The sequence below is a fragment of the Branchiostoma floridae genome, chromosome 3 (genome assembly GCF_000003815.2).
Source record: "Branchiostoma floridae strain S238N-H82 chromosome 3, Bfl_VNyyK, whole genome shotgun sequence".
In the NCBI taxonomy this organism is placed as follows: Eukaryota; Metazoa; Chordata; class Leptocardii; order Amphioxiformes; family Branchiostomatidae; genus Branchiostoma; species Branchiostoma floridae.
Genome location: NC_049981.1, coordinates 33,864,754 through 33,891,525, shown reverse-complemented (window position 1 = coordinate 33,891,525; position 26,772 = coordinate 33,864,754). Strand labels below are relative to the sequence as shown.

At 46.6% G+C, this 26,772-nt stretch overlaps 3 protein-coding genes across 4 annotated transcripts; 2 read left to right on the top strand and 1 right to left on the bottom strand.

Moving 5' to 3' along the window:
• Positions 1–559: 559 nt before the first annotated feature.
• Positions 560–7,126, bottom strand: LOC118411425 (deoxycytidine kinase-like). Of its 2 annotated transcripts, XM_035813705.1 has the most exons (9): positions 6,942–7,126; positions 5,868–5,983; positions 3,858–4,051; positions 3,663–3,720; positions 3,448–3,534; positions 3,128–3,166; positions 2,431–2,507; positions 2,104–2,200; positions 560–1,500 (listed from the first exon to the last, which is right to left on the bottom strand). In XM_035813705.1, exons 1-9 carry the CDS (start codon positions 7,006–7,008, stop codon positions 1,474–1,476), a joined length of 762 nt encoding a protein of 253 aa, XP_035669598.1. In that variant the 5' UTR covers positions 7,009–7,126; the 3' UTR covers positions 560–1,473. The 2 variants fall into 2 exon arrangements, with proteins under 2 accessions (XP_035669598.1, XP_035669597.1); XM_035813704.1 differs by lacking the exon at positions 3,448–3,534 and having other exon boundaries at positions 3,576–3,720.
• A 180-nt stretch (positions 7,127–7,306) lies between these two features.
• On the top strand, positions 7,307–11,074 carry LOC118411893. Its single transcript, XM_035814385.1, has 7 exons — positions 7,307–7,447; positions 7,824–7,896; positions 8,374–8,433; positions 8,763–8,817; positions 9,130–10,232; positions 10,603–10,995; positions 11,051–11,074. Exons 2-7 carry the CDS (start codon positions 7,867–7,869, stop codon positions 11,072–11,074), a joined length of 1,665 nt encoding a protein of 554 aa, XP_035670278.1. The 5' UTR covers positions 7,307–7,447; positions 7,824–7,866.
• A 114-nt stretch (positions 11,075–11,188) lies between these two features.
• On the top strand, positions 11,189–26,228 carry LOC118411446 (DNA replication ATP-dependent helicase/nuclease DNA2-like). The gene is given in 19 exon segments (XM_035813730.1): positions 11,189–11,465; positions 11,987–12,344; positions 12,647–12,792; positions 14,972–15,184; positions 15,389–15,524; positions 16,090–16,241; positions 16,612–16,746; positions 17,290–17,472; positions 18,566–18,670; positions 19,283–19,420; positions 19,756–19,982; positions 20,398–20,469; positions 20,578–20,675; positions 21,330–21,452; positions 21,755–21,997; positions 22,288–22,527; positions 22,750–22,839; positions 23,001–23,210; positions 23,982–26,228. Coding segments are annotated over 19 exon segments (3,339 nt in total). The 5' UTR covers positions 11,189–11,190; the 3' UTR covers positions 24,177–26,228.
• The last annotated feature ends 544 nt before the right edge of the window (positions 26,229–26,772 follow it).

Here is a 26,772-nt window from a genome sequence, read left to right as displayed (position 1 = left end):
TCTTTTCAATGTAGTGTTTGCACGTAATTAACAAGGTATGACATCTTACGGTAATAAGGTGCCATATAGGTACCAGGTAACACACCAACTATGTTACTCCCAGGTGCAGTATAGTACCAGGTAGCGCACCTAATATGTAGTAACCAGCTGCTCTTAAGACCCCTCCGAGGAATACTAGTAATGTTCGGGGGGGGGGGGCGAAAACGCTAAAGGGGGGCGAAAACGCTAGTGATCTCGCCCCCCGGGGGGGCGAAATCGCTGGGGGGGCGAGATCGCTGTCACACCGGTCATTTCTATTACTTCAAGAGTCTCTTAAAGCAGGTCAGATTTGGAGCTTTCAATCCCTGGTTTGAAATTTTAATGCTTAAAGACATGACTGCATCTTGTTCTTGGCTGAGCTGTTTTTAGATACTCAGAAGTTGGTACATCTACCAGTTAATTTGTCATTTTAAACGTCATGAACAGTCTAAATTTTTCTTCTGTCTTCAACTATAAGCCCGGGCATTCGTGATTTATTCCGAACCCATCCAAAGAAACAATCTTTCAAGCCAAGACTTCAACAAAGATCAGTTGGGACTTTATTAAAAACCATGCAAAGGAGTGATACTGAGGTTAATTCTTTAATCTTATACATAATTTAGGACAAAACATTTCATCAATAATTTCAACATATACAGATCATTTACAAAGGAATTTATAAATAGACAAATTAATGTTAAAGTGCTTGTTTCAATACGTGAAATATGACTATAATCTGATCAAAATGAATGATTTGAAAAGAGCAATACTAGTATAAACATCAGAGTAACTACCTCTTGATACTCAAATCTATTTACAAACATCATTTTCTACACATTAGTCTTAAAATTCATGGTATTGGTAAACTCATTTTGAGCCAGTTTTGTCAAAAGTGCAAAAAATTACATCATAAAACCAGGAGACAAGCAACCGGGACACTGTATCTAGAAACTTACTAATTTAGTCCTAAATAACTAACAAGTCCATATATCAATTTGTGGAAAGTGTTGTATTGATGATAAGCTGACAGGCGGCCACATTAATATAGTTCCGTGGTTCTCACACAATTAAAAATAAAAATTAAGCAAGATGTCAAGATGGAAACAGCTGGGAGGAAACCTTAAATCTCCCCACCTGAAACTGTGAGTAAAACCTCTTCTAAGACTCATTATTAATTAATTTCATACGGTAACTTTACTGCACAACAATTGTACAAAGCATGGCATCTACTGATACATAGCTACAGTTCTATAAGACTAAGGGTGCATAGAATGGAATGAAAATGGTCTTGTACAATGGGCCTGATACAGCAAATCTGCAGGTAAACCTGACAAGTTAAAAGCCATGCTGCACCTGCCAAGTTCACAGCCATGCTGCACTTGTGCAGACCTGTGCGCACCTGTTCGCACCTGAGCACACCTGTGCACACCTGAGCACACCTGAGCCCAGTCCTGCCTACAGCCCTGCAACAAAGGCCTTCACCTGGAGAGGGGACAAACATGGAGGCTCGGGTCAGAGTTAGAAACAGTCATGACGATGAAACGCTTTGTTGTGTAGGAAACGCTTTGTTGTGTAGGAAACGCTTTGTTGTGTAGGAAACGCTTTGTTGTGTAGGAAACGCTTTGCTGTGTAGGAAACGCTTTGTTGTGTAGGAAACGCTTTGTTGTGTAGGAAACGCTTTGTTGTGTAGGAAACGCTTTGTTGTGTAGACAAGTCTGATGTCCTTCCTACCAACAGTTAGCGGTGGATGTCAGCTATGGGACATATGAATGGTACAGGTAGGAAAACGTAAGCGGACTATTGGTAACAGTGTTGTTCATGTTTCCTGTACATGACGTAGGAATGGCACACAGTGTTGTTTACATGTCCTGTACAGGGCCCAAACAAAAGATGTGTACAAGTTTATATCTTTAGCCTCTTTCTTGAACTGTCATTTCATTTATACATTTTAGTTTCTATCAAATATTTTACCTGTCCAGCAGATCATGTTCAGGTCCATGGCATGTTTTTCAGGTTTTTCTCATTCTTTATTGTAAAAGTCAGATCTAGACAACGCTACAGAATGTAAACCTGTTGTTGACCCACCTGTGACATCATGTCGTTCTGTTTGTCTGTGTCTTCCTGGAAACTCAGGTTACAGTCCATGGTCAGGATCGGCGCCCCCTTGAGACTGTCTGAAACACTGCAGCAGATAAAAACTATTCAGCATGACTGCAGAAACTTCATTGCGTACAAAATGCCTAGTCTTTACCCTGCTAAGGCTGCTGTTTAGCACCACATCTGTACTTGTTACCATGTAAGGCAGCCGGGAAAGGGTTAACTCTGCTGCAGTAGCATGACTAAATACAGCATTGTGATTAGGGTTTCCCCACCAGTAGTACAACATACAGCACTGTGGTTCAGGTTTCCCACCTGATCTCCTTATGCACCAGCCAGGACTCGTGTCGGGTGTGGATCTGATCCAGATACTCCAGGGAGACAGGACGCTCCTATAACAGGGAATAGTAGAACAGGAACAGTATGGTAACAGTACAGAGACAGGACGCTCCTATAACAGGGAATAGTAGAACAGGAACAGTATGGTAACAGTACAGAGACAGGACGCTCCTATAACAGGGAATAGTAGAACAGGAACAGTATGGTAACAGTACAGAGACAGGACGCTCCTATAACAGGGAATAGTAGAACAGGAACAGTATGGTAACAGTACAGAGACAGGACGCTCCTATAACAGGGAATAGTAGAACAGGAACAGTATGGTAACAGTACAGAGACAGGACGCTCCTATAACAGGGAATAGTAGAACAGGAACAGTATGGTAACAGTACAGAGACAGGACGCTCCTATAACAGGGAATAGTAGAACAGGAACAGTATGGTAACAGTACAGAGACAGGACGCTCCTATAACAGGGAATAGTAGAACAGGAACAGTATGGTAACAGTACAGAGACAGGACGCTCCTGTAGCAGGAACATGAAGCAGGAATAGGAACATTTAGATTGAACTTACTGACATTTTATGCTGACATAAATATGAATGGCTGAACATTCTCAAATAACAGTAACAAACACAGAAGAACAGAGAATGGCAGACAGGAGGGATTCTCACCTCAGGCCGACCTCGCAGCTTAAGTCTCTCCAGACACACCTGTACGGACGATAAGGAGGTTAGTCAACAGGAAACTACCACCTCTTCTCAACTTGCCAAGAATCCTTCCTGACCCCTCAACTATAACCCTGACCTATCACCCCTTCCTGACCTATAACCCCTAACCTCTGGCTCAGCCCTGAGGTACATGACCCAATCCAGTTTCAGCTGACTCTATCATGATGCAGCCGTCATGATAGAGTGCCAATCACAGTAGATGTTTCACTCTGACCCCTGACCTATAACCCCCAACCCATAACCTTAAACCCCTGACCCTTCACCTCTGGCTCAGTCCTGAGGTAGATGATCCCGTCCAGTTTCAGCTCGCCCATGGCGGCCATCATGGTGGAGTGCCAGTCACAGTAGATGTTCCACCCTGACCCATAACCTATAACCTCTGACCCCTCACCTCTGGCTCAGCCCTGAGGTAGATGATCCCGTCCAGTTTCAGCTCGCCCATGGCGGCCATCATGGTGGAGTGCCAGTCACAGTAGATGTTCCACTCCGTCTCGTTAAACGTGCCCAGAGAAAAACAGTTGGCAGCAAAACAGTACCTGATGGGTACAGGAGTGTGTTGTTAATGTGCTATAGGGTGAAACTTTGGGCACATGTGCATACATGGTGTTGTATAACAAAGGTTTAAACCATAGAAAATACTTTCATATTTGTTTCTTGGCAGGTGTGTCCTCACCTGTCACTGTAGACGGAGCGCTCATAGAAGACGACGGGTTCGGCGGCAGTTTCGAGGTGGCCCGGTGCCGGTTTGAGCTGGTGCCTCATACGGCTCAGGCAGACGTATGACTGGAAAGTGAACGCCCAGCGGCGAGGGTCGGAGTAGAACATGTCCAGCAGGTTCCCTCCGTGCTTCTGGGACAGGGTGATTTCCTGTAAACGGAGAAAACATTTTAACACAGACACTGCAGATTCTGCCAGCAAGATTAGAACCCGATCCTTTATCTCTGACCCTACAATGCCAGTGGGACTACAACCCCGACCCTTTACCTCTGACCCTGCACTGCCAGCGGGACTAGAACCTCGACCCTTTACCTCTGACCCTGCACTGCCAGCAGAACTAGATCCCTGACCTATTACCTCTGACACTGCACTGCCAGCAGGACTAGAACCCCGACCCTTTACCTCTGACCCTGCACTGCCAGCGGGACTAGAACCCTGACCCTTTACCTCTGACCCTGCACTGCCAGCGGGACTAGAACCCCGACCCTGTAATTCTGACCCTGCACTGCCAGCGGGACTAGAACCCCGACCCTGTAATTCTGACCCTGCACTGCCAACAGGACTAGAACCCCGACCCTTTACCTCTGACCCTGCACTGCCAGCGGGACTAGAACCCTGACCCTTTACCTCTGACCCTGCACTGCCAGCGGGACTAGAGCCCCGACCCTGTAACTCTGACATGGCACAGCCAGCGGGACTAGAACCCCGACCCTGTAACTCTGACCCTGCACTGCCAACAGGACTAGAACCCCGACCCTTTACCTCTGACCCTGCACTGCCAGCGGGACTAGAACCCTGACCCTTTACCTCTGACCCTGCACTGCCAGCGGGACTAGAACCCCGACCCTGTAATTCTGACCCTGCAGTGCCAGCGGGACTAGAACTCCGACCCTTCACCTCTGACCCTGCACTGCCAGCGGGACTAGAACCCCGACCCTGTAATTCTGACCCTGCACTGCCAGCGGGACTAGAACCCTGACCCTGTAATTCTGACCCTGCAGTGCCAGCGGGACTAGAACCCGACCCTTTACCTCTGACCCTGCACTGCCAGCGGGACTAGAACCCCAACCCTGTAATTCTGACCCTGCAGTGCCAGCGGGACTAGAACCCGACCCTTTACCTCTGACCCTGCACTGCCAGCGGGACTAGAACCCCGACCCTGTAACTCTGACATGGCACTGCCAGCAGGACTAGAACCCCGACCCTTTACCTCTGACCCTGCACTGCCAGCGGGACTAGAACCCCGACCCTGTAACTCTGACCCTGCAATGCCAGCGAGACTAGAACCCCGACCCTTCACCTCTGACCCTGCACTGCCAGCGGGACTAGAACCCCGACCCTGTAACTCTGACCCTGCACTGCCAGCAGGACTAGAACCCCGACCCTGCACTGCCGACCCTGCTCTGACCGCGACCCTAGAACTCTGACCCTGCACTGCCGACCCGACTAGGACCCCGACCCTTTAACTCTGACCCTGCACTGCCGACCCGACTATGACCCCGACCCTATAACTCTGACCCTGCACTGCCAACCCGACTAGAACCTCGACCCTATACCTCTGACCCTGCACTGCTGACGGGACTAGAACCCCGCCCCTCTAACTCCGACCCTGCACTGCCAGCAGGACTAGAACCCCGACCCTTTACCTCTGACCCTGCACTGCCAGCGGGACTAGAACCCCGACCCTGTAACTCTGAGCCTGCACTGCCAGCAGGACTAGAACCCCGACCCTTTACCTCTGACCCTGCACTGCCAGCGGGACTAGAACCCCGTCCCTGTAACTCTGACCCTGCACTGCCAGCAGGACTAGAACCCCGACCCTTTACCTCTGACCCTGCACTGCCAGCGGGACTAGAACCCCGACCCTGTAACTCTGACCCTGCACTGCCAGCAGGACTAGAACCCCGACCCTTTACCTCTGACCCTGCACTGCCAGCGGGACTAGAACCCCGACCCTGTAACCCACCTCGTCCCTCTCGCTGTGGCACTGCACGTTCTGCCAGCGGGACAGCGGCTCGCCGACGATCGCCCAATCAGAAGACTCCTCCTCTAGCAGGGAGATGAAGGTCGACTTCCCCACCGCTGGGGAAACACACGGGAGAAATCAGCATCAATAATCATCTGGTGTATTTTGCCAGCCAGTAGGTACCCAAAGTATGAGTAATGAGGCTGTTTAACGTGGTCGAGGCACCTCCTCGAGCACGGGACCCCCGTTTTACGTCCCTCCCGGAAGACGATTTCGTGGAAAACTTCGTGAGGCTACAGCAATCCGGACGTCCTTGGTTGGTCCCCCATCCAAGCACTATCCGGACCGCGCGTTGCTTAACTTCCGAGATCGAGGGATCGGGTGTACCAACGCGCCACGCGGCCGTAGCATCAAGGATGAAGGGATGTCAGCACAGCAGTGTGATATTGGTACATCATCATATGGTCATAGATTTCTACATGTTACCAGGAAAGGTAGGAGGTTGTGCAGATGTGGGGCTTGCGATTTCATAAATAAGGCAATACGCAGACAGGATTTAAAAAAAATATTTTGAGGCTTGTAACGGTTACCCTAAACTCAAACATATCCGTTCTTGAAACATATCCGATTTCGGTATTCCTAAAGTGCACTCTACTATATTTTTTTGCCCGTCAAAGCCAGTCACCCTGTGGCCCTTCACTACAGAAATCCTCTGCTACCGTAGTACCTTCATCTACTTTCCTGGAGAAGGTGGGAGGGGGGCGGCCTGATAGTTGTTTGGCATTGAGGTGAATAATCATGGGCGTTTATTGTTCAAATAGTGCTAAAAAGCGATGAGATTTCTTTTCGTTCAAATATATGAAGACAGCGAGAGGGCATGTAGCAAGGACAGACAATCGGAAACTCTACTCAAAAAATCCGGAGGTAAACAAAGCAAACAGCGCGAAAATGAAAGACAGCTGACCGAAACCTAGACTTATTGACCATTTTAAGCCGTCGGTAAGAGTTCTAACTACACAGCAATGTGCTTGACACAGTCACACGTCACACAGAGTAGAAACAGCCGTCCTATACCGATATTCCCCTCCACAGCGACCCTTTTGATCCGGTTCAGACGAGCTTTCTTCGCTTCTGTCGCCATTTTTGCTCAGGTTGATTTCCCGCGCAATTTACCCTGAACCGCGATAGGTAAATAACATGATAAACAAACAAAGAGAACAATCAGCAAACATGTTCAACACAATAGACAATAGAAATCAACTACGTTATAATGTTAGGGTATATATTAGCCTTGAAAATTAAGACATCTTATGATAATACTGTTTTTGTTGATATTTTCTGCCTGGTTTCAGGAGGACATCAGCGAACAAGGTAAACCCGGAAGTTCTGCGTCTGCGCGAAACTGCCGGGAAAAATAAATGTGAAAGTTGGCGGCAAAAGTCACTGGGAGAGCTACTAGTGTATATTTTGGGCCGTTCAAGTGTTTATTTTGAGGCTGTATTTCCGTTTTCAGCACCGCATGTTGGTCGGTGTCAGGAAAGTTCCCCGTACGTCTGTAGTAAGAAGAGAGGGCAGTTTTGGTGAGATTTCAGGACTAATTATTTTTTCGAAGGTTTGTGGGAGGGGGGCTTATTAAATTTTGTGGTTTTCAGAAATTCAGAAATTGACTGATTGAAATAAATGCAAAGAAACGCATGGATTTTTTCAACAGTTTCCTCCTGCCGGACTTTTTCTTAATAGATGTGTTATTTTGCAAGGATGTCTTTTTGGAAACTTAGGGCAGTTTTCGACATTTTCCGTCCACTTTATGATTATTATTTGTTTATTTATTTTATTTATTGATCTTTAGGGTAGTCCCTTCCTTTAACGTAGTAACAGATTTCCAAGGGAGCCCTTCTAAGTGATTTGGTCACGTTACGAGAGTTTTTCTCATCAGTTTGATCTGTCTTTTAAAAGGATATTCTCCGGTTGCCCTGGTTGACAAGGCGTGAACTTGACCATGGGGAGGCTCCGCAAGAAGAGCAGCACGGTGAGTTACTGTTCATCATCACCTAGAGACAACCTACTGGGCCTTTAGCCTTTTGTAGGAAAGCCTTTCCTATATGGAGAGCCCCAGTAGGTTGTCTTTTCAACATACACTGAAACAAGGCTTCAGAAAAACACTAACCCCAATTTCAATCTTGAAAATCCCTCTCACCAGAAAGTCACAAGGGTCATCTTTATAACCATTGACAAAACAGAGTGTTGATCGGCTCAAGGTCCGAGGAATGCTGGCCCAGTTTTCTCCTGATAACACCCGTACGACCCAACTACTAAAATCCTTCCACATGCCAACTAAATTGAGCAAATGTTTCCCTATCTTGTTGATCAATCTTCTATGTGGTGGTCCCGTGGATTTTGTCCTTCCATGATCATTGGTCTGATCTCTCTTTTCAGTCCTCCTCCTAATGCAATGTATTTTATTTTTCCTGAAATGTCATAAATGTCATGTTTTCTTCCCCTCCAGACTAAGGAAGGCAGTCAGCAGTCTAAAGGACAGACAGCCATCGACCAGTTCTTCTCTAAGGTGAGGCTGGGAGAACTCAGGTTTCATACACAGTTGGAACTTGCTGCATAGTCATAAGAAATCATATTTTGAAAATTCTGTTCTGTTGACAGGGCCTATCACAGTCGGGTGTTCTGTAGACTGTTCTGTTTTGTTAATGTTCTGTTCTGTTAGGTTCTGTACTGCTGACGTTCCGTTGTGTTCAGTGGACTGTTCTGTAGTGCTAACGTTCTGTTGTGTTCTGTATAGAGTAGACTGTTCTGTAGTGATGATGTTCTGTTGTGTTCTGTAGACTGTTCTGTAGTGATGATGTTCTGTTGTGTTCTGTAATAACTGTTCTCTGTTTGCAGGGCCCATCACAGCGGGGCGGCCTGTTCACACAGGTGGGACTGCCAGCTAAGAAAGGTGAGGCTGGGTGTGTGTGAACTGCAGTTCTACAGGTGTTCATGTTGACTTTTAGATAGCCAGCTAGAATTCTGGCTCCAACAAGTTCAAGGTTTTCCTTTTGAACTTAGGTTTCAGCCCAGAAGCAGAAGGGAGGACTTATTCCATCAAAGATCTACCAGATATTCATAAACATGTTTGATGTGTGTGCAAATGTCTTAGGTACCTTTGCCTTATATTTATTTATTTTTCAAAATATTTATTGGTTTGGCTGTTCAGCTCACAGAGCCACCACTGTCCTTTGCTTATTGTGTATTGCTCATTATCTATCAGGTCCTGGCAGTTCTAAAGGCACAGCCACCTCAGGGAGGACAGCTGCCAGTAGGGCCCGGCCAAACCAACGACCCTGCTGTTCCACCTCAGCTGTTCCTGCTGCACAGTCTGGACCCTGCTGTTCCGTCACAGTAGTACCTGAGACACAGCTGACCTCACCTGCACCTGCACAGAAGACTTCGGAGCACTGTGGCGCCAGGTCAGAGGTCATCGGGATTCCCGACACCCAGGCAGCGGGGACGCAGTTTATCGCTGAGTTCTCCGACGACAGCTCAGATTTCGTCACAGCAACGCCGAAACACAAGGTTGGCAGGAAAACGAAGACAGCGACCTTGAGGGGTCGATCTGCTAAGCTGTCCCTGCGCGGGAGGGGGGCGAGTAAAGAGAACGTAGCAAAGCATCTTGGGAGAACTGCTGGGAAGAGAGGCAACAACGTCTTAGAAGACGTCTCAAGCAAGTCTCCAGACAATGTTCCAGGTGAGGAAGGGGCGTGTTCTTCTGACGAGCTGAACAAGTCGTTAGTGATCTCTCCTGAGGGGAGGGAGTGGATAAACAAACAAGTAAACAACGACAGCTTTGCTGGACAGAACTGTGCAAGAGGTTCCCATGACAACCATTCTGCAGAATCCAAACATGGACATGAACCCTCCACAAAGGATAGAACAACAGAACAGGACTCGCCTATCAAAGAGGAGGAACATGGTGCTGATGCTGTTACCATGGCAACCCTGGTTCAGATCGACTCTCCAGAAATCATTCCAGAAGCAAGAGTAAAACAGAACGCCAGGTCCCTGGCAACTAGAACTAAACAGAACAGGTGCATAGCAACCAACAGTTTGGACAGTAAGGTTATAGTTTCAGGAGGAAAAAGTGAAAATTGCGAGGAGACGAAACGGACAGAAAATGTTTCTGAGGCCGAGGATGGAGGGGCATTGTCGGATGAAGATACTTCAGGATCGTTACAGGACAGGAACAGGACGTCAACAGGAGGGAAGAAGTGGTTGTCATGGACGGGGTCGTTGCTAGGGAAGAGGTCACCTGCGCGGGGCAGCTCACCTGTCGGCAAGAGGAGTAGAACACCGGACACAGCTGCAGGTACTCAGGTAAGATGCTTCAGCTGAGGTCTGGGGTTGATCTGTGGCGGTCCTCCAGCAATCAGTCTTCCTGGAGTCACAGTTCAGTGTTTATATTCTGTGCACACAACCAGTACATAATGCAGATGTTTTGGTGCCCTCTTCAAGTCCCTTAGGTGGTCTCAAACAGGTGTTTGTGTAGAACTGTAATGTTATCCAGTAAATAACCAGTTTCCTAAAACTACTGTGGAGTCTTTCCTCAGGTTTACCCAATGTGCCCTGAATCTTGCAAGCTTCCTTAGTTGTATCTCTGGGACTAGATGTGGTGTATTGATATTTTTTAATCTTGCGGTACAGGTAAAACATTTTTTTTTTACCTGGAAATGTTGTTTCTCCACAGCTGCGGAGGGGGACCGGTGTCACCTGCAGAAAGAACCTGTCAACTCAGCTGGACGGACAGGACGTAGCTCAGGGTCAACAATTAGCTCAAGGTCAACAAACATCTCAGGGTCAAGGACAACAAACCCAGGTCAAGGGTGAACAGGATGAGGTCAAGGGTGAACAGGACAAGATCAAAGGGGAACCAACCCAGGTCAAAGTTGAAGAGCACCCTGCCAGTGGTGACCCCTCTGACAGGACAGACCCAGACAGCAGGGGCGTTGTGCGTAAGGCAGGGAGGACAGAAGTAGAGACAACAGAAACAGACACAATAGACACAGGAGGGAGCACTGTCAAATGTCACAATGCTGGGAACAACTTTACCAGTATTCTACCTCCTGTTAAATCTACACAGGTAAATGTTGGAGAAGAAACTCCACAAGCCAAGCTGGAAGAAATGTTGTCAATAGATGCACAACACAGGGTTGCCATAGGGACAGACAAGTCAGCTTCCATGGAGACAGATAAGCCAGTTGCCATGGAGACAGATAAGCCAGTTGTCATGGAGACAGATAAGCCAGTTGTCATGGAGACAGATAATCCAGTTGTCATGGAGACAGATAAGCCAGTTGTCATGGAGACAGATAAGTCAGTTGCTACGGAGACAGACAAGTCAGTTTCCACAGAGACAGACAAGCCAGTTGCCATGGAGACAGCTGCCCTCGCGCCCCCCGCACAGCCGTGTGAAGCGGAGCCGGTGAGCCCCTGCAGTGCGGACTGGGAGGAGCTGAACGACAGCTTCTTTGAGAACCTGACAGGGGGCGCCGCTGAGCTGGCCAGGAGCTTCAGCGAGATGTCACCCTTCAAGGGCGGCAAAGCAGCAAGGTTGGTGCCATTGCAGTGCAGGGCTCGAAATACTTCTTCTGCATATCTGCACTGGTGCAGGTAACTGAAAATTGCCTGCATCTGACAAATTTTACCTGCACCACTCTGAACTTAGGAAGTATGGATCATACTAAAATTGCTCAGGAACCATTGCTATTTTTTTCTTTTATACTAAATGGGTGGTAACATCAATGCAGCTGATATCAATCCATATACATAGGACATTTATGTATAAAACCCAGTACATGGACCAGTGCAGGTTAGGTGCAGGTAGACACCAGAAATACCTGCACAGCTCCATTTTTACCTGCACTAACCTGCATATGCAGGGGGTATTTCGAGCCCTGTAGTGAGTACCGGCATCAGAATGGAATAAGGAGATGTGCATTTTGTTCTAGTATGAAGGGAAATGTAGTGTCCACGTTGAGTGAGTAACAATAGCCAAAGTAGCCGGGTGACTCACTACTGGACTTAATAGACGATGAAGTTTCGCTTCTATTTATCCCCTTGCCCCTCCCCAGTTCCACAGATGACCCGACCCTCGGCACTGCCGACGTCTGTAACAAGTTCGGCAGGTTCAGAGTTCAGGGGGTCGAGGCAGCAGAGCATGATGGGTATGTGACCCAGCTGACCTTGCAGCTGACCAATCCCGCGCACCGTAGCGGCCGGACCTGCGTTCTCCGCGACAGCTGGGCGGGACTGCCCGTCCAGTCAGGCGACATCGTGCACGTGATGGCGGAGTTTGGCGCTGATGGCATCTGCATGGTGGACAGGGACCGCGGGTACATTGTGGTGACCCCTGACCTCCTGATGTCATCAACAGCAGTAGCCAATGGCATCAAGTGTCTGCGGAGAGCTGTTCTCAGCGAGAGGTTCAAGGTTAGGACGTCTATCTATCAGTACATGTTTACCAGCTGTATGCAATAATCTTTCACTTCACGTGTACACTCCTTTCACAAATTTCAGGCAGTCCTGGACTTATTTAACTTACATTTTTCTTAACAAATCATGTTGTATAAAGGTCACCTAAGTTGACCTCAGATAGTCAAAGTTGTAACCAACGGAATAAAGCAAGTGGCATAAGGCACAGAAACTTCTTTAGCAAAACATAGATAATAACTAATAGAAAGGGCTATGTGCAGTTTGGTAACTGTCCTGTTCTTCTGCCCCCCTCCCCCCAGGGCACAGACGGCTCCAGTAAACAGATGCTGCTCGGTACCATATTACATGACGTCTTCCAGGCAGCCACAACTACCTCGTTCAGCGCTGACTCCCTCAAGCAGATCTCCCAGCAGGCATTGCAGAAGCAGAGGCACCTTCGGGACATGTAAGAGATTATGGATAACCTTCCAGAACAAAATCAACATTTCTTTATTAATATTATATATTTACTTCATCAAGACCTTTGCCCCCAGGTTCAGCCTGAGTCTAACCTTTGCCCTGACTTTTGCCCTACTCTCATGTCCCTAATAAACGTACCGGGACGTTTATTTTTTTCAGCCTCACAATCCACCCGGTACGTTCTTATTTTGGACGGTACGTTTATTTTTTTCCTGAAAATTGGGGCTTTGCTAAGCCAGGACCCTCAAAGAATTGAAGTTTTGGGGGTTTCTGCCCATATTTCCGCGGTATTTTTGCTCAAAATTCACTATTTGTCGGGCGAAACAGCGCGGATTTCCCCGCGTTTTGACCCGCGTACGCGGTACACTTTGACGCTACGAAGTAAATGTTGTTCTTGGGGGAAAATAAGACACCGCACTGACGTTTTGAAATACAATTTTTACATAAATAACTTTTAGTTTTAATTTAGTAGTAGTTTACAATCTCTGTTTACATCGTAAACCTGCACCTTGCACGAGGAATTTCCGGTCTTGTGGTTCCATGCTCTATCGTCAGCGAGGCGGAAGAGTGATTCGTTCACATAATAAATACTGGACGTAAAAATAACAACTATAAGTTCGTTTCCCTTGTGATATGAGTTTTGACGCCGCATATTCTCCAAAACGGCAGGAATTCGTCGGTAAAAACAGCCAGTTCATAATCATTTCTAAGCTTCAAACCGCCACAAACACTTTCCTCTGTAGATGCATGTGCCATTATGCCGAGAAGGTCACGTCGAAATAAACTTTCTGTACGTAGGCTTATTTCTCCGGCAAAAATCAGCCTTAGTCTAGTTTTCACATAAAACAGTTTCATGTAATAGATTTTAATCGTTTTTATACCGTAATCACTGTATTTCATGCTACACAAGAGAATTCTTTTTGCGACATTTTACCTTGGAAAAATGGAGTCGCCCACTGACCCCTAGTGACCTTGTTTATCTGCTGCTGACGCCATCTTGGAAAATTACCGGAGACGCATTTTTGGCCCGCGGAATACGAAAATTGGGACAGCGTACATGCATTTCAAGAACCTAAAACATCAGATACATGAACGGACGGTCTATTTGTAAAATCTGTCCATATGGTCTTCCAGTTTGCACAGATATGACGATGTAGAGAAGGGTATACGTAGAGTGCAAAGAGTCTGAGACGAGAAAAAACGCCGCGTGAATTCAACACCACTTTGGTGGAAAAACTTCGCATAAAATCACATAATTTTGTATAATGTTTCTTTATTCAACGTTTCCTTCGTAAATCGTCTAATTTGAGCCTACATTTTGCTGATGTAGTGCAGAAATTGAAAAAAGTGAACCCCGCCAGTCGCGCCGGTGACCGCTATCGGCAGTGTTGGCATAGCGGCCGGACCGAAAATCGTCTGGCCGCGACCGCATTCGACAGGTGACCGCTATAGACTATTTCTTAATGATTAGGTAAAAAATCCAACGGACCGACGAAAACTGACCGAAATGGCCAAGTGGCCCCTATACTCAGGTTACTCATAAGGCAGGTTTCACTGTACCTTTTATTACAAAATGGAGAAAATATCATAATTCGAACAAGATATCTGTTATAGTTCTTCAGCTCATTTATACAACTGATGTGGTTCTTAGGCATAAATAAATAAAAAGAACCTACCTGCTTATCATCTTCTTTTCTTTGGACAGAAGTAACGTTAGTATGGACACAGTTAAATACTTGTCAATTTGGTAATTTTCCGGGGGGTATGTTTATTCCGGGGGGTATGTTTATTAGATATTGAGGATTTGTCCGGGGGGTATGTTTATTCCGGAAGGTATGTTTATTAGGGACATGAGAGTAGGTTCAGCCTGAGTCTAACCTTTCTGCTGAACTTTACCCCAAGGTTTGGCCTGCACTTGACCTTTCCCTTGAACTTTCCTGTGGGCCCCCCCCCCCCGTCTGAGTCTGACCTTTGCCCTGACCTTTGCCCCAGGTCCAGCCCGAGTCTGACCTTTGCCCTGACCTTTGTCACAGGTTCAGCCTGAGCCTGACCTAGGCCCAGCTGCAGGAGGAGATAGCTCAGTGCTTGCCTGTCTGACCTTTGCCCTGACCTTTACCCAGGTTCAGCCTGACCTGAGTCTGACCTTTGCTTGACCTTTGACCCAGGTTCAGCCTGAGCCTGACCCAGACCCAGCTGCAGGAGGAGATAGCGGAGTACCTGCCCGTGATGCGCAGCTGGGCCGACAGGTTCTACGGGACACGGGGAGCGGAGATGGAGGTGAAGCTGCCGGGAACAACGTACCGTAACCGTGGCGATGAACGGAGCACCGTGGCCGTCAGCTCTGTCAGGGATATTGAGGAGAATGTGTGGGCTCCAAGGTCAGGGGTTCATACTTTTCTTGATTTCTGATTTTTTTTTAAAAAGACAGATTTGCCACATTTGGAAAGCAAACACTCCGGAATGAAAGTATTTGTTGACTTGATATTTATTTTTGGATGTACCTTTTATGGTACAGAATGTTTCTGCGGATTTCTAAAGGGTGTTTTGGACATAATTGAAAACAAACTGCTGCTGTGCTGCAGGTTTGGGCTGAAGGGGAAACTCGACGTGACGACGGAAGTGCGGATCCAGCCTCGGGGCAGGGACCCCCTGCGGAGAGTCCTGCCTCTGGAGCTGAAGACTGGCCGGGAAACCAACTCTATAGAACACAGGAGCCAGGTGAGAACAACTCTATAGAACACAGGAGTCAGGTGAGAACACACTATAGAACACAGGAGTCAGGTGAGAACAACTCTATAGAACACAGGAGTCAGGTGAGACTGGCTCTATAGAACACAGGAGTCAGGTGAGAACACACTATAGAACACAGGAGTCAGGTGAGAACACACTATAGAACACAGGAGTCAGGTGAGAACAACTCTATAGAACACAGGAGCCAGGTGAGACTGGCTCTATAGAGTCAAGTTATCCTGTACTCCTGTTGACCTCTGACCTTGTTGACCAGGTGACCCTGTAACCATGTTGACCTCTGACCCTGTTGCATAGGTGGCCCTATAGCCTTACTGACCTCTGACCTTGTTGCCCCAGTGACCATGTGACCTTGTTGACCTCTAGCCTTTTTGCCTAGGTGATCCTATAACCTTGTTGACCTCTGACCTTGTTGACCTAGGCGACCCTATAACCTTGTTCACCTCTGACTTTGTTGCCCAGTGACCTTGTTGACCTCTGGCCTTTTTGCCTAGGTGATCCTATAACCTTGTTGACCTCTGACCTTGTTGCCTAGGTGATCCTGTACACGCTGCTGACCCGTGAGCAGCACTCCGACCCTGAGCTGGGCCTGCTGCTGTACCTGAAGACAGGAAACATGAAGGCTGTTCCTGCTGGCCATGTGGACAGGAGGGAGCTGATCATGCTCAGGAACAGGTGGGAGGGGGTGTGTGGGGAGGGGGTGTTTGGTTAGGGGGTGTGGGGAGGGGGTGTATGAGGTGTAGGAGTGTAGATAGGGGGGTGTTAGAATGAAGACAGGAAACATGAAGGCTGTTCCTGCCGGCCATGTGGACAGGAGGGAGATACTCATGCTCAGGAACAGGTGGGAGGGGGATATGTTTAAATGTGTTTGTTTGTGTGAGAGTCTGTGTGTCTGTGTGAGTGTGTTTATATTCGTGTCTGGGTGTCTTTGTGTGTGTGTTTATGTTATTTCTATTTATTTGAGTTTCTGTCATCATTTCCAGTTGCTTGAGTAACTGTTATTTGGCATAACCCATCATCTGAATGCCTAACCTTTATGGACACATGTCACCCTCAGTCTGGTGACCCAGCTGAAACGCTCGCTAACCCAGGAGGGGGACAGCGTGGTGCCGGCCCAGCTGCCTCCGGTCATCAACGACCCACGTGGGTGTAAATACTGCTCCCAGCTGGGTAACTGTGCTATATACAACAGGTACATGGGTAACTGTGGACCCACATGGGTGTCCATTGACCTGGAGAGTCAAACAATCCTTATCATATCAAAACTCACTTTCTATGTTGGATTGCTATATTCAAAAGACACCCTCATATTCTAAGTTGTTCATGACTTGAAATTCACATCAGCAATGTACAATATTTATACAAGATGCATATATATTTTGTATTAGATTTTGTCTGACTCTTGAGATTTCAATAATTGCTTTCTGTATTTTGATGTCACAGAGAAAGACACTTTGTATTTGTCTCCCTTTAAAAGGACATGTATACAAGACTAGTAAAGAATCCATTTCCATATGAAACTGTTAACCATAAAAAAATATGATATACATGTGTACAGTTTGAGCAAGTTTCTGCTGGAGATTTTGAGTCTGTAAATGGCTGTAAGAACTTTTTATGTCATTTGTATGTTACTCGTTTTTGTGTACTCCAAGAGGACCTCAGTCTAATAGCTGATATACTGAATAAAGTATCAAAGATTATATCATGTTTGACTGTGCTGGGTACATTTCTGCAGAGTGTTTGAGTCAGGAGAAGCTGAAGGAGACATGTCAGAGCTGCTGAGACAGGAGACAGAACACCTGAAGACGTCTCACCTGAAGTACTTCTCTCACTGGTACCTGCTGGTCATGCTGGAGGACAGGGAGACCTCGCACAAGTCTCACCTGGCGCACCTGTGGTGTAAACCTGCCCAGGACAGGTGAGTTCCACACCTGTGGTGTAAACCTGCCCAGGACAGGTGAGTTCCACACCTGTGGTGTAAACCTGCCCAGGACAGGTGAGTTCCACACCTGTAAACCTGCTCAGGACAGGTGAGTTCCACACCTGCTCAGGACAGGTGAGTTCCACACCTGTGGTGTAAACCTGCTCAGGACAGGTGAGTTCCACACCTGTGGTGTAAACCTGCTCAGGACAGGTGAGTTCCACACCTGTGGTGTAAACCTGCTCACGACAGGTGAGTTCCACACCTGGCACACCTGTGGTGTAAACCTGCTCAGGACAGGTGAGTTCCACACCTGCTCAGTGGTGTAAACCTGCCCACGACAGGTGAGTTCCACACCTGGCACACCTGTGGTGTAAACCTGCACAGGACAGGTGAGTTCCACACCTGCTCAGGACAGGTGAGTTCCACACCTGTGGTGTAAACCTGCTCAGGACAGGTGAGTTCCACACCTGGCACACCTGTGGTGTAAACCTGCTAAGGACAGGTGAGTTCCACACCTGCTCAGGACAGGTGAGTTCCACACCTGTGGTGTAAACCTGCTCACGACAGGTGTGAAGTCACGTTTGTCATGACTTCTCTAGCTTACCTACATGTACGGCCTTACCTCTTCTCTTATTACACAGCCAGAAGTTTTATTCCCGGTTTAAGAATTGAGAAGTATTCCTGTTGTGATTAGTTTAGCATTGTACTTAGAATTATTCCTGTACTAAGACTTATTCCTGTACTAAGACTTATTCCTGTACTTAGAATTATTCCTGTACTAAGACTTATTCCTGTACTAAGACTTATTCCTGTACTAAGAATTATTCCTGTACTAAGACTTATTCCTGTACTAAGACTTATTCCTGTACTAAGAATTATTCCTGTACTAAGACTTATTCCTGTACTTAGAATTATTCCTGTACTAAGACTTATTCCTGTACTAAGACTTATTCCTGTACTAAGACTCATTCCTGTACTAAGACTTATTCCTGTACTAAGAATTATTCCTGTACTAAGACTTATTCCTGTACTAAGAATTATTCCTGTACTAAGACTTATTCCTGTACTAAGACTTATTCCTGTTCAGGGAGAAGAGCGGAGACTGTGCCCACGGGCTGGAGCTGGCCAGGTGTGAGCCAGGTGTGGACGGAGACTTCACCTGTACCTTCAGGAGGAAACACCTGACAACCAGGTGAGAACACACCTGTACAACTGTTGGTTTGTGCATCTTTGGTCTGTACTCGTTCTAAATCCCTTCTCTCTCTCCCTCCATCCCACAGCTCCCAGTCCCTGTGTGTGGATGACATGTCTGTACTCGTTCTACAGCCATTCTCTCCCTCCCTCCATCCCACAGCTCCCAGTCCCTGTGTGTGGATGACATGTCTGTACTCGTTCTAAAGCCCTTCTCCCACTCCCTCCCTCCCCACAGCTCCCAGTCCCTGTGTGTGGATGACATGTCTGTACTCGTTCTACAGCCGTTCTCTCTCTCCCTCCATCCCACAGCTCCCAGTCCCTGTGTGTGGATGACATGTCTGTACTCGTTCTACAGCCATTCTCTCCCTCCCTCCCTCCCCACAGCTCCCAGTCCCTGTGTGTGGATGACATGTCTGTACTCGTTCTACAGCCGTTCTCTCTCTCCCTCCATCCCACAGCTCCCAGTCCCTGTGTGTGGATGACATGTCTGTACTCGTTCTACAGCCATTCTCTCTCTCCCTCCCTCCATCCTACAGCTCCCAGTCCCTGTGTGTGGATGACATGTCTGTACTCGTTCTACAGCCATTCTCTCCCTCCCTCCATCCCACAGCTCCCAGCCTGCCCAGTCCCTGCGACTGTGCGTGGATGACTACATCCTGGTCAGTGTGGAGGACAGGAACATGGTGGCGATGTGCTCCGGATTTCTCACCGAACTGGCAGAGGAAACTCTGTCTGTCAGAGTCGACAGGTCAGAATCTTACATTTATGGGGTTCCTGATTTTTAGAATGAATTCAAATCAAAAATTACAAATCTTGTAGTGATTTCTTAAATTCTCGCCAGCATCCCGCAATTTTTTAGGTATCATGTTGAAATTGTAGTATGCTGCACAACATCAGCATCTTGCTGCCAGGTGCAGCATACTGTATTGTCTCGTATAAATTTGAATCAAGTATTTAAATTGTAGTGATGGTATAAACAGTTAAACTACTGTGTAGTTTGACAGAGCAGTTTCAGTCATATCAATCACAGTTTGCAGAAATGTGAAGGTTTGCAAAACATCCTTTACATTAAACTCCCCCCAGGGACCTGTCCAAGTTCCCTGCAGACACCGTCTTCACCATCGACAAAAAGGACGGGTACGTTTCCACGGCGACCAGCCTGGCGAACCTCGCCCGTCTGATGGGGAAAACCGCAACAGCCGAGCGACTCCGGGAGCTGATCGTGGAACAGCGCGAGCCTCGCTTCCACACAAGAGTCTCCGACATGTGTCCAGCCGGCGCAAGGGATACCATCGCCAGGATACTCAAAGGTGCAGGATTTGATTCCCATCATATCCAAATGATAGCTGTTTGAGCAAGTGTCAGGTTTAATCACAAAGGTGCAGGGTTTTATTCCCATTTGGCCCAAATGATGTGCAGCTGTTTGAGCAGACTTGAAAATTCATTCGTGAAGTGCCCTATGGCACGCCACTTATCTTCCTGGACTTCATGACAAACAATATATCAGGTTTAAGCTTAAAGGTGCAGTGTTTGATTCCCATCTGGCCCAAATGATGTGTAGCTGTTTTAGCAGATGTCAGTTTTGAGCTCAAAGGTGCAGGGTTTGATTCCCATCTCATTCTGTATCAAGGGATGTGTGGTTGTTTAAGCAGATTTCAGTTGAAACCTTCTCCCTTCTCCTCATAACCATTACATGTCTGGTACCAAACAGCTTGGTGGTTTCAGGTCTGAACCAGCCGCAGAAGCAAGCGATTTAGAAGGTCCTGGTTTAGGTTGAGTTGTTTATATTGTTTGTTTGTTTGTTTATTTTCTCCAGGATGGAACCAGCTGCAGAAACAGGCCATGTGTTGATTGGCTAGCTACACCAACTCTGCTGTCGACAACGTGCTGCTCAAACTCACCAAGTACAAGGTCAGAACCTAACCCTAACCTTTACCCTATAACCCCAACTCTACACCAACTCCGCTGTCGATAACGTGCTGCTCAAACTCACCAAGTACAAGGTCAGAACCTAACCCCAACCTTTACCCTATAACCCCAACTCTACACCAACTCTGCTGTCGACAACGTGCTGCTCAAACTCACCAAGTACAAGGTCAGAACCTAACCCTAACCTTTACCCTATAACCCCAACTCTACACCAACTCTGCTGTCGACAACGTGCTGCTCAAACTCACCAACTACAAGGTCAAAACCTGACCCTAACCTTTACCCTATAACCCCAACTCTACACCAACTCTGCTGTCGACAACGTGCTGCTCAAACTCACCAACTACAAGGTAAGAGTAGATCTCATACCCAGATGATACTGTAAGCTCACTTATTTTTACAGGGACATAGATTTCACAGCAGGAGGGTAAAGAAAGTTTTTGTGCTTCTGTAGCGCTCCTGAATAGGCAGCTGGGAGGAAAAGTCATCTGAGAGATACTCTTCAATCTGCGGCCAGATAGAGCTGGACAACAGAGGTTGTGTGATTGTCCTATGATCAGGGCATTCTTTGGACAGTGGTTCGTCTCAAAACCCAGCTGTTTGGCTCTCTTAGATCCTTGCCTGGAAATTCTGTGGCCTCAGACTATACAATCAGAAGATTTTAGCCTCTTGCAATAGCTTAAGAGGAAACTGTCTGACATGTAACATTGCATCTCCATGTTTCCCAGGTTGATTTCCTGCGGCTGGGCAGTGCCTCCCGAGTCCACCCGGGCGTGGCGCCCCACACCGACGACCAGCTGACCCGAGGACTGACCTCCGTGGCCGAGCTGGACAAGCTCTACATGGACAAGGTGCAAGTTGTTTGCCTCTTTTTTGTTGTTCCCATTTACAGATCATCATCATCATCTTTTATTTTACCAGGGTAATACTACACTAAGGCTACAGTCTGCTTTTCAGGTGTCCCTGAGCACATACAGAAACAGACAATATAATTGGGACATACACACAATAACTAGATTTCGGATATGTAGAGTTTTCTGATGGAAAAGAAAGTGTGTATCTTTTTCTCAGTGATCATGGTTTACTGACAGTTCCCATTGCATGACTTGTCATCTTGTAAATTACATTCTATGCTCCCTGCCTTCTTCCCCAGCCGGTAGTTGCGACCACGTGCCTGGGCGCCAAACACGCGCTGTTCTCACGGCGTAAGTTTGACGTGTGTATCGTGGACGAAGCGTCTCAGATTGCCCAGCCGGTGTGCCTGGGGCCGCTGGTGCACGCGGGGAGGTTCGTGCTCGTCGGGGACCACCAGCAGCTGCCCCCCCTGGTGCAGAGTGGTACGGCCCGCAGGATGGGCATGGACGAGAGTCTCTTTAAGAAGATGGGACATCATCAGGTAAGAACACAGGTTTCCTAGGGGGTCATCATCAGGTAAGGACACAGCTTACCTGTGTGGGGTCATCATCAGCTAGATATAAAAAACAATAAAGTTCCAACCGGTCTGTGTTTTGCAGTACAGACTGGAGCTCCATAGTTTGATTCAAACGATTCAAAACTCGCTTGAGTGTGTTGCTGTCAAAAATTTGAAAAAGGTAAAATCCGGACCGGTCTGAACACCGGTGTCGAACGTAAATACGGACCAGGTATGATATAAAAACAGACTATAACGTGAATTGTTCCCCACAGAGTGCGACAGCGACGCTGAACGTGCAGTACCGCATGAACTCTGACATCATGGACCTCAGCAACACCCTGATGTATGATGGGAAGCTTCGCTGCGGCTCCGACAAGGTCGCGACAGCACGGCTCGACCTTCCCGCCTGGGCACAGCTGGAGGAAGTGATGTCAGGGCTTGGCGTGGCGTCGTCATGGATACGGGAAGCTCTCAGGCCGGACGCACTTGTCAGATTCCTGGACACAGACAAGGTGAGAAAACAAACAAACAAACACCCCTGGACACAGACAAGGTGAGAAAACAAACAAACAAACAAACAAACAAACACCCCTGGACACAGGAGAACCTCAGCATGAAAGGTCATCTGTGACTTTCTCTTTATCAGGTAGGAGTCGAGGTTCAATGGCGCCAGATCGAACATTTGACAAAGTTTGACAGTACTTCGACTACAGCATACTGTCTCTACTCTTTAGGTACCGGCAGTGGAGACCAGCGAACAGGGCGGTTTGAGTAACCGGACAGAGGCTCAGCTGGTTCGGACGCTCACATCTGCTCTTGTCAAGGTAGGCAGCTCTGCAACCAACTCAGAAAGAGTTTTCTTATTCAACTTGACCATCGGTTAATGTGTTAAGTATTTCTGATGTAGCTGTCCAATTCACCCAGTCTGGGTGCCAGTCGTTGTTTACACATTATTAGTCTTGACATAGCTGTCCTGTGTGTCCAGGCTGGGTGCCTGCAGGAGGATATAGGCATCATCGCTCCCTACAGAAGACAGCTCCGGGTCCTGTCTGACCTGCTGCAGGGAGCAGGCTGCCCTGGGGAGGAGAACAACCCAGGGTACCCCGGGGTGGAGATCAACACGGTGGATAAATACCAGGGTAGAGACAAGAGTGTGATCATGGTGTCCTTCGTCAGAAGTAACTCAGGAGGGCAGGTACAGGGCAACACACATGTACTTCTAACTGTACATGTTTAAACATTTCCATTTTATTGGTGTGGTGTCATTCCGCTGCACAATCATCCAGGTAACAAGAGACACAGTAGAGAAGTTACTTTAGCAACTGTATACGTTTTGTAGATGGTCTGACGCTTCTTACAGTGTCCGCTACCTTACGTCAAGGAGGTTGACATAAGATCTTATTTTAACCTCCTCTAATCAGTGAACAGATGACCTTGTACTAGGGCTGGGTATCGGTACAGCGTACCGGTACAAAACCGGTTTTCCTCATTGGACCGGTCCAGAAAAACCGGACCTGAAAAAATTAGGTGGACCGGATGTTGGACCGATTAGAAAATTAACAGATTATTTTATCAGGCATTCACACGTTTTGGCGCTTCCAGGTGGAAGAAAATAACAAGAGTGAAGTAGAGTAGAGTTTATAGTAATTTCTACCAAGTTTTACAGCCAATCGTACAGGTGCAGTTAGCGTTGAAGGATTTTAAAACGCCAGTGTAAGTCTAATTCTCCACCAAACAGATTTCTTTGTAGTGAAATGGACCATTGGTATCGGTCATACTGCATCAGGTCCAGGTTCAGGTCCGGACCTGGACCTAATCCTCTGGACCTGAACCGGACCTGGACCTGAATTTTCTGTACCGGTACCCAGCCCTACCTTGTACAATGACCTTGTCCAATGACCTTGTTGAATGACCTTGTTGAATGACCTTGTTCAGTGACCTTGTTGAATGACCTTGTACCCCTCAGCTGGGTGAGCTCCTGCAGGACTGGCGCCGGCTGAACGTGGCAATCACCCGCGCCAAGCACAAGCTGCTGCTGATTGGCTCCCTCAGCACGCTGACCCGGTACGACCCCGTCGAGCGCCTGCTCAGCCATCTGTCGGCCAATCAGATGGTTCTGGAACTCCCCCCAGGGGCAGAGAACATTCCAGGTGACTTTTGATTGGAGGATGGCCAACCAACCACTGACTGGCTTTGACCCAGGTGTACATGGGTGACCTGTGATTGGAGAATGGCTACCAATCACAGAATGGCTGTGATCCAGGTGCAATTTGTGGTCAGAGGACTGCCAACCAATCACTGGCTTGGATTGATCCAGGTGCGACTCATGATTGGAGGATCGCCAACCAGTCACTACACTGGTTTTAGTCCATGCCAACCAATGACTGAAAGAGGTCCTACAAGGTAACCAACCAAAAGTGTTAGATAATTTAACATATACACGTCTAAGGTGCAGGTGTGAACACTATTGCGGTAAGAGCCACAGAGATGTTTTAGTGGGTTTCTGCAAACAAACCCAGTGCTGCCAGGATCACAGGACCTACAGTTCAGCCCAGTATGGGAGGCCGTTCTGTAAACAGGTGAATGTACGACATAACTTCCTTTCAAAATAAATTAAGAAGGAAATTGTCAATCATGACAATTTTACTCATTATGTGCAGAACAAATTTGTACTTCATTGACATCTATTACTCTGATACACTGCAGTTGTACAGTATTAAATGTATTATGTATATTTTAATGAACTTCTCTATTGCCATACATTTGTATTTTTGTGAATATTGATAAAGAATAAAGTATGTAGTACTGTCTGATGTCTATTCATGAATCTATTTCATCAAGTCTGTCTCCATGACAGCAGCTTCCATGGCAACATTAGGTTTCCATGACAACTGCCCAGTTTCCGTTGCAAAACAAGAAAGGCAGACATAAAAACCACCTGACTATTGTGTGTACCTAATTATTCTGAAAAGAAAATGAGTAAAATGTTACAAAGTGAAAAAACGATTTACGACAAGTTGATATCCTTTCAAGTACTTGATTGCTTTATTGTATTTCAGTGTTTTATAGGCAGCAAACAAAGAAAGAAAACAGAACAAACATCCATGTTTTACAGACAATGACCAGGTAAACAAGTTAGTAAACATAATAAAGCAAATGTGCACCAAAAGGCAAGAGTCAGCTGACTTTGAGCCAACATTGTGACAGAACAACAGTGATGCTGAAGTGAAGACTCCAGGTTTGCACATTTCAAAGCCTGATACATGTACTAGTATATCAAGTGATATCCTAATGTGACATTCACAACAACGAACATGGTAGGTAGAACACGTAGCACATTTTATACATCCATCAACCCTGTGTGGAAGAAAGATTTGGCATAACTTTAACCCACTTGTAAGTAGTTCCCCGCTGACTCATGTTTGTATTCACAAGTATATGCTGCAGAGGATGTAAGCATGAAAGCTCATCTGTGTTGATGTAGTACATATTGAAGATTTTCCACTGTCTTATAACACCAAAATCAGCTTACCTCGAATTTAGTTTGGTGTTGTAAGACAGTGGAAAATCATCTTCAATATGCAGAGGATGTGCCTTCTCTTTGGCTAGATAATTGTTACTCCAGGAACAGTACAGACCTGATAATGTAACCGTTACTTGAGTAATGTATTTTACCTTCATCTGCCTTGATTATCGATAAGACAGTTTAAGATAAAGACTATGAATTGTAGAAAAACACTGGAAGAATAACTGACTAAGATTAAATATTGCTCAGTATACAGAAAATTTGTCTGCCAAGTCTGGTCCCCTAAAGTCAACCTGTCTGCAGTACCCTCACAAACAGGAAGGGGGTCTCCATGTGTTTTAAAATCTCAGACTTTAACACCAAGAAAAGTTGGTACCAGGCCTGGTTGGTACTGCACATTTTTGCCCTTGAACTTGCTCAACTCTTTATTCTACTGGGCTAGGAGGCCAGACCAATTCCTTTGCTTGGTTCTACGCAAACTGTTGGAAGATGGCAACGGAAAAAGACTTTGAGGAATACTTGACTTAGTATATATTATGTCTATATCCACTCCCTGAAGCTGTGAGTACCAAGGTACAGAATTTCCCCTCAGACAGTTTTCAAGTTTATCTTTTAGTTCAGGATTTTTTGTACTGGAAAACCAACAAAACTGAAATCAGTTTGGCCTCAATGCTACAGTACTTGGTCGAAAAGTTGGCAGCAGTTACATTATGTATAGTTTGCATACAGGAAGTTATGTACAGTGTATGACTCATTGTGTGCGGATAATTATAATCTCAATTATACAAAATTGGAAAACATTACATACAAATGTCATTATCATGCTTACAAAAGTTTTATACACGTTTGCAGAGTTTGATTGCATATACATGTAAAGATGCTTTTATCAATTTCTACCTAGCACAAAAAATTGATTTACAACATTATTGTTTGTTATCAACTTCCAGAAAATGTTAAAGTGGTACAAGGTAAATCCTGGATAGAAAGACTTGTAATGTTCAGAATCAGATAACAGGTCACATCAGTGAGTTACATTGGACATGGCCACCTTCTTGTAATACCCTTCTTCGCCACTAGGGGGCACCCCTGGCTAGTGTGACGTACCATGATTACATACAGGGTCCTGTTCGATATAAAGTCTGATTATCAGTGGCAAAAAAATCAGCAAACATTGTTAAAAGTAGAGAAGGTACGTGGGCAAGTTTCACTGAATAGCGTGTATTATACTTTG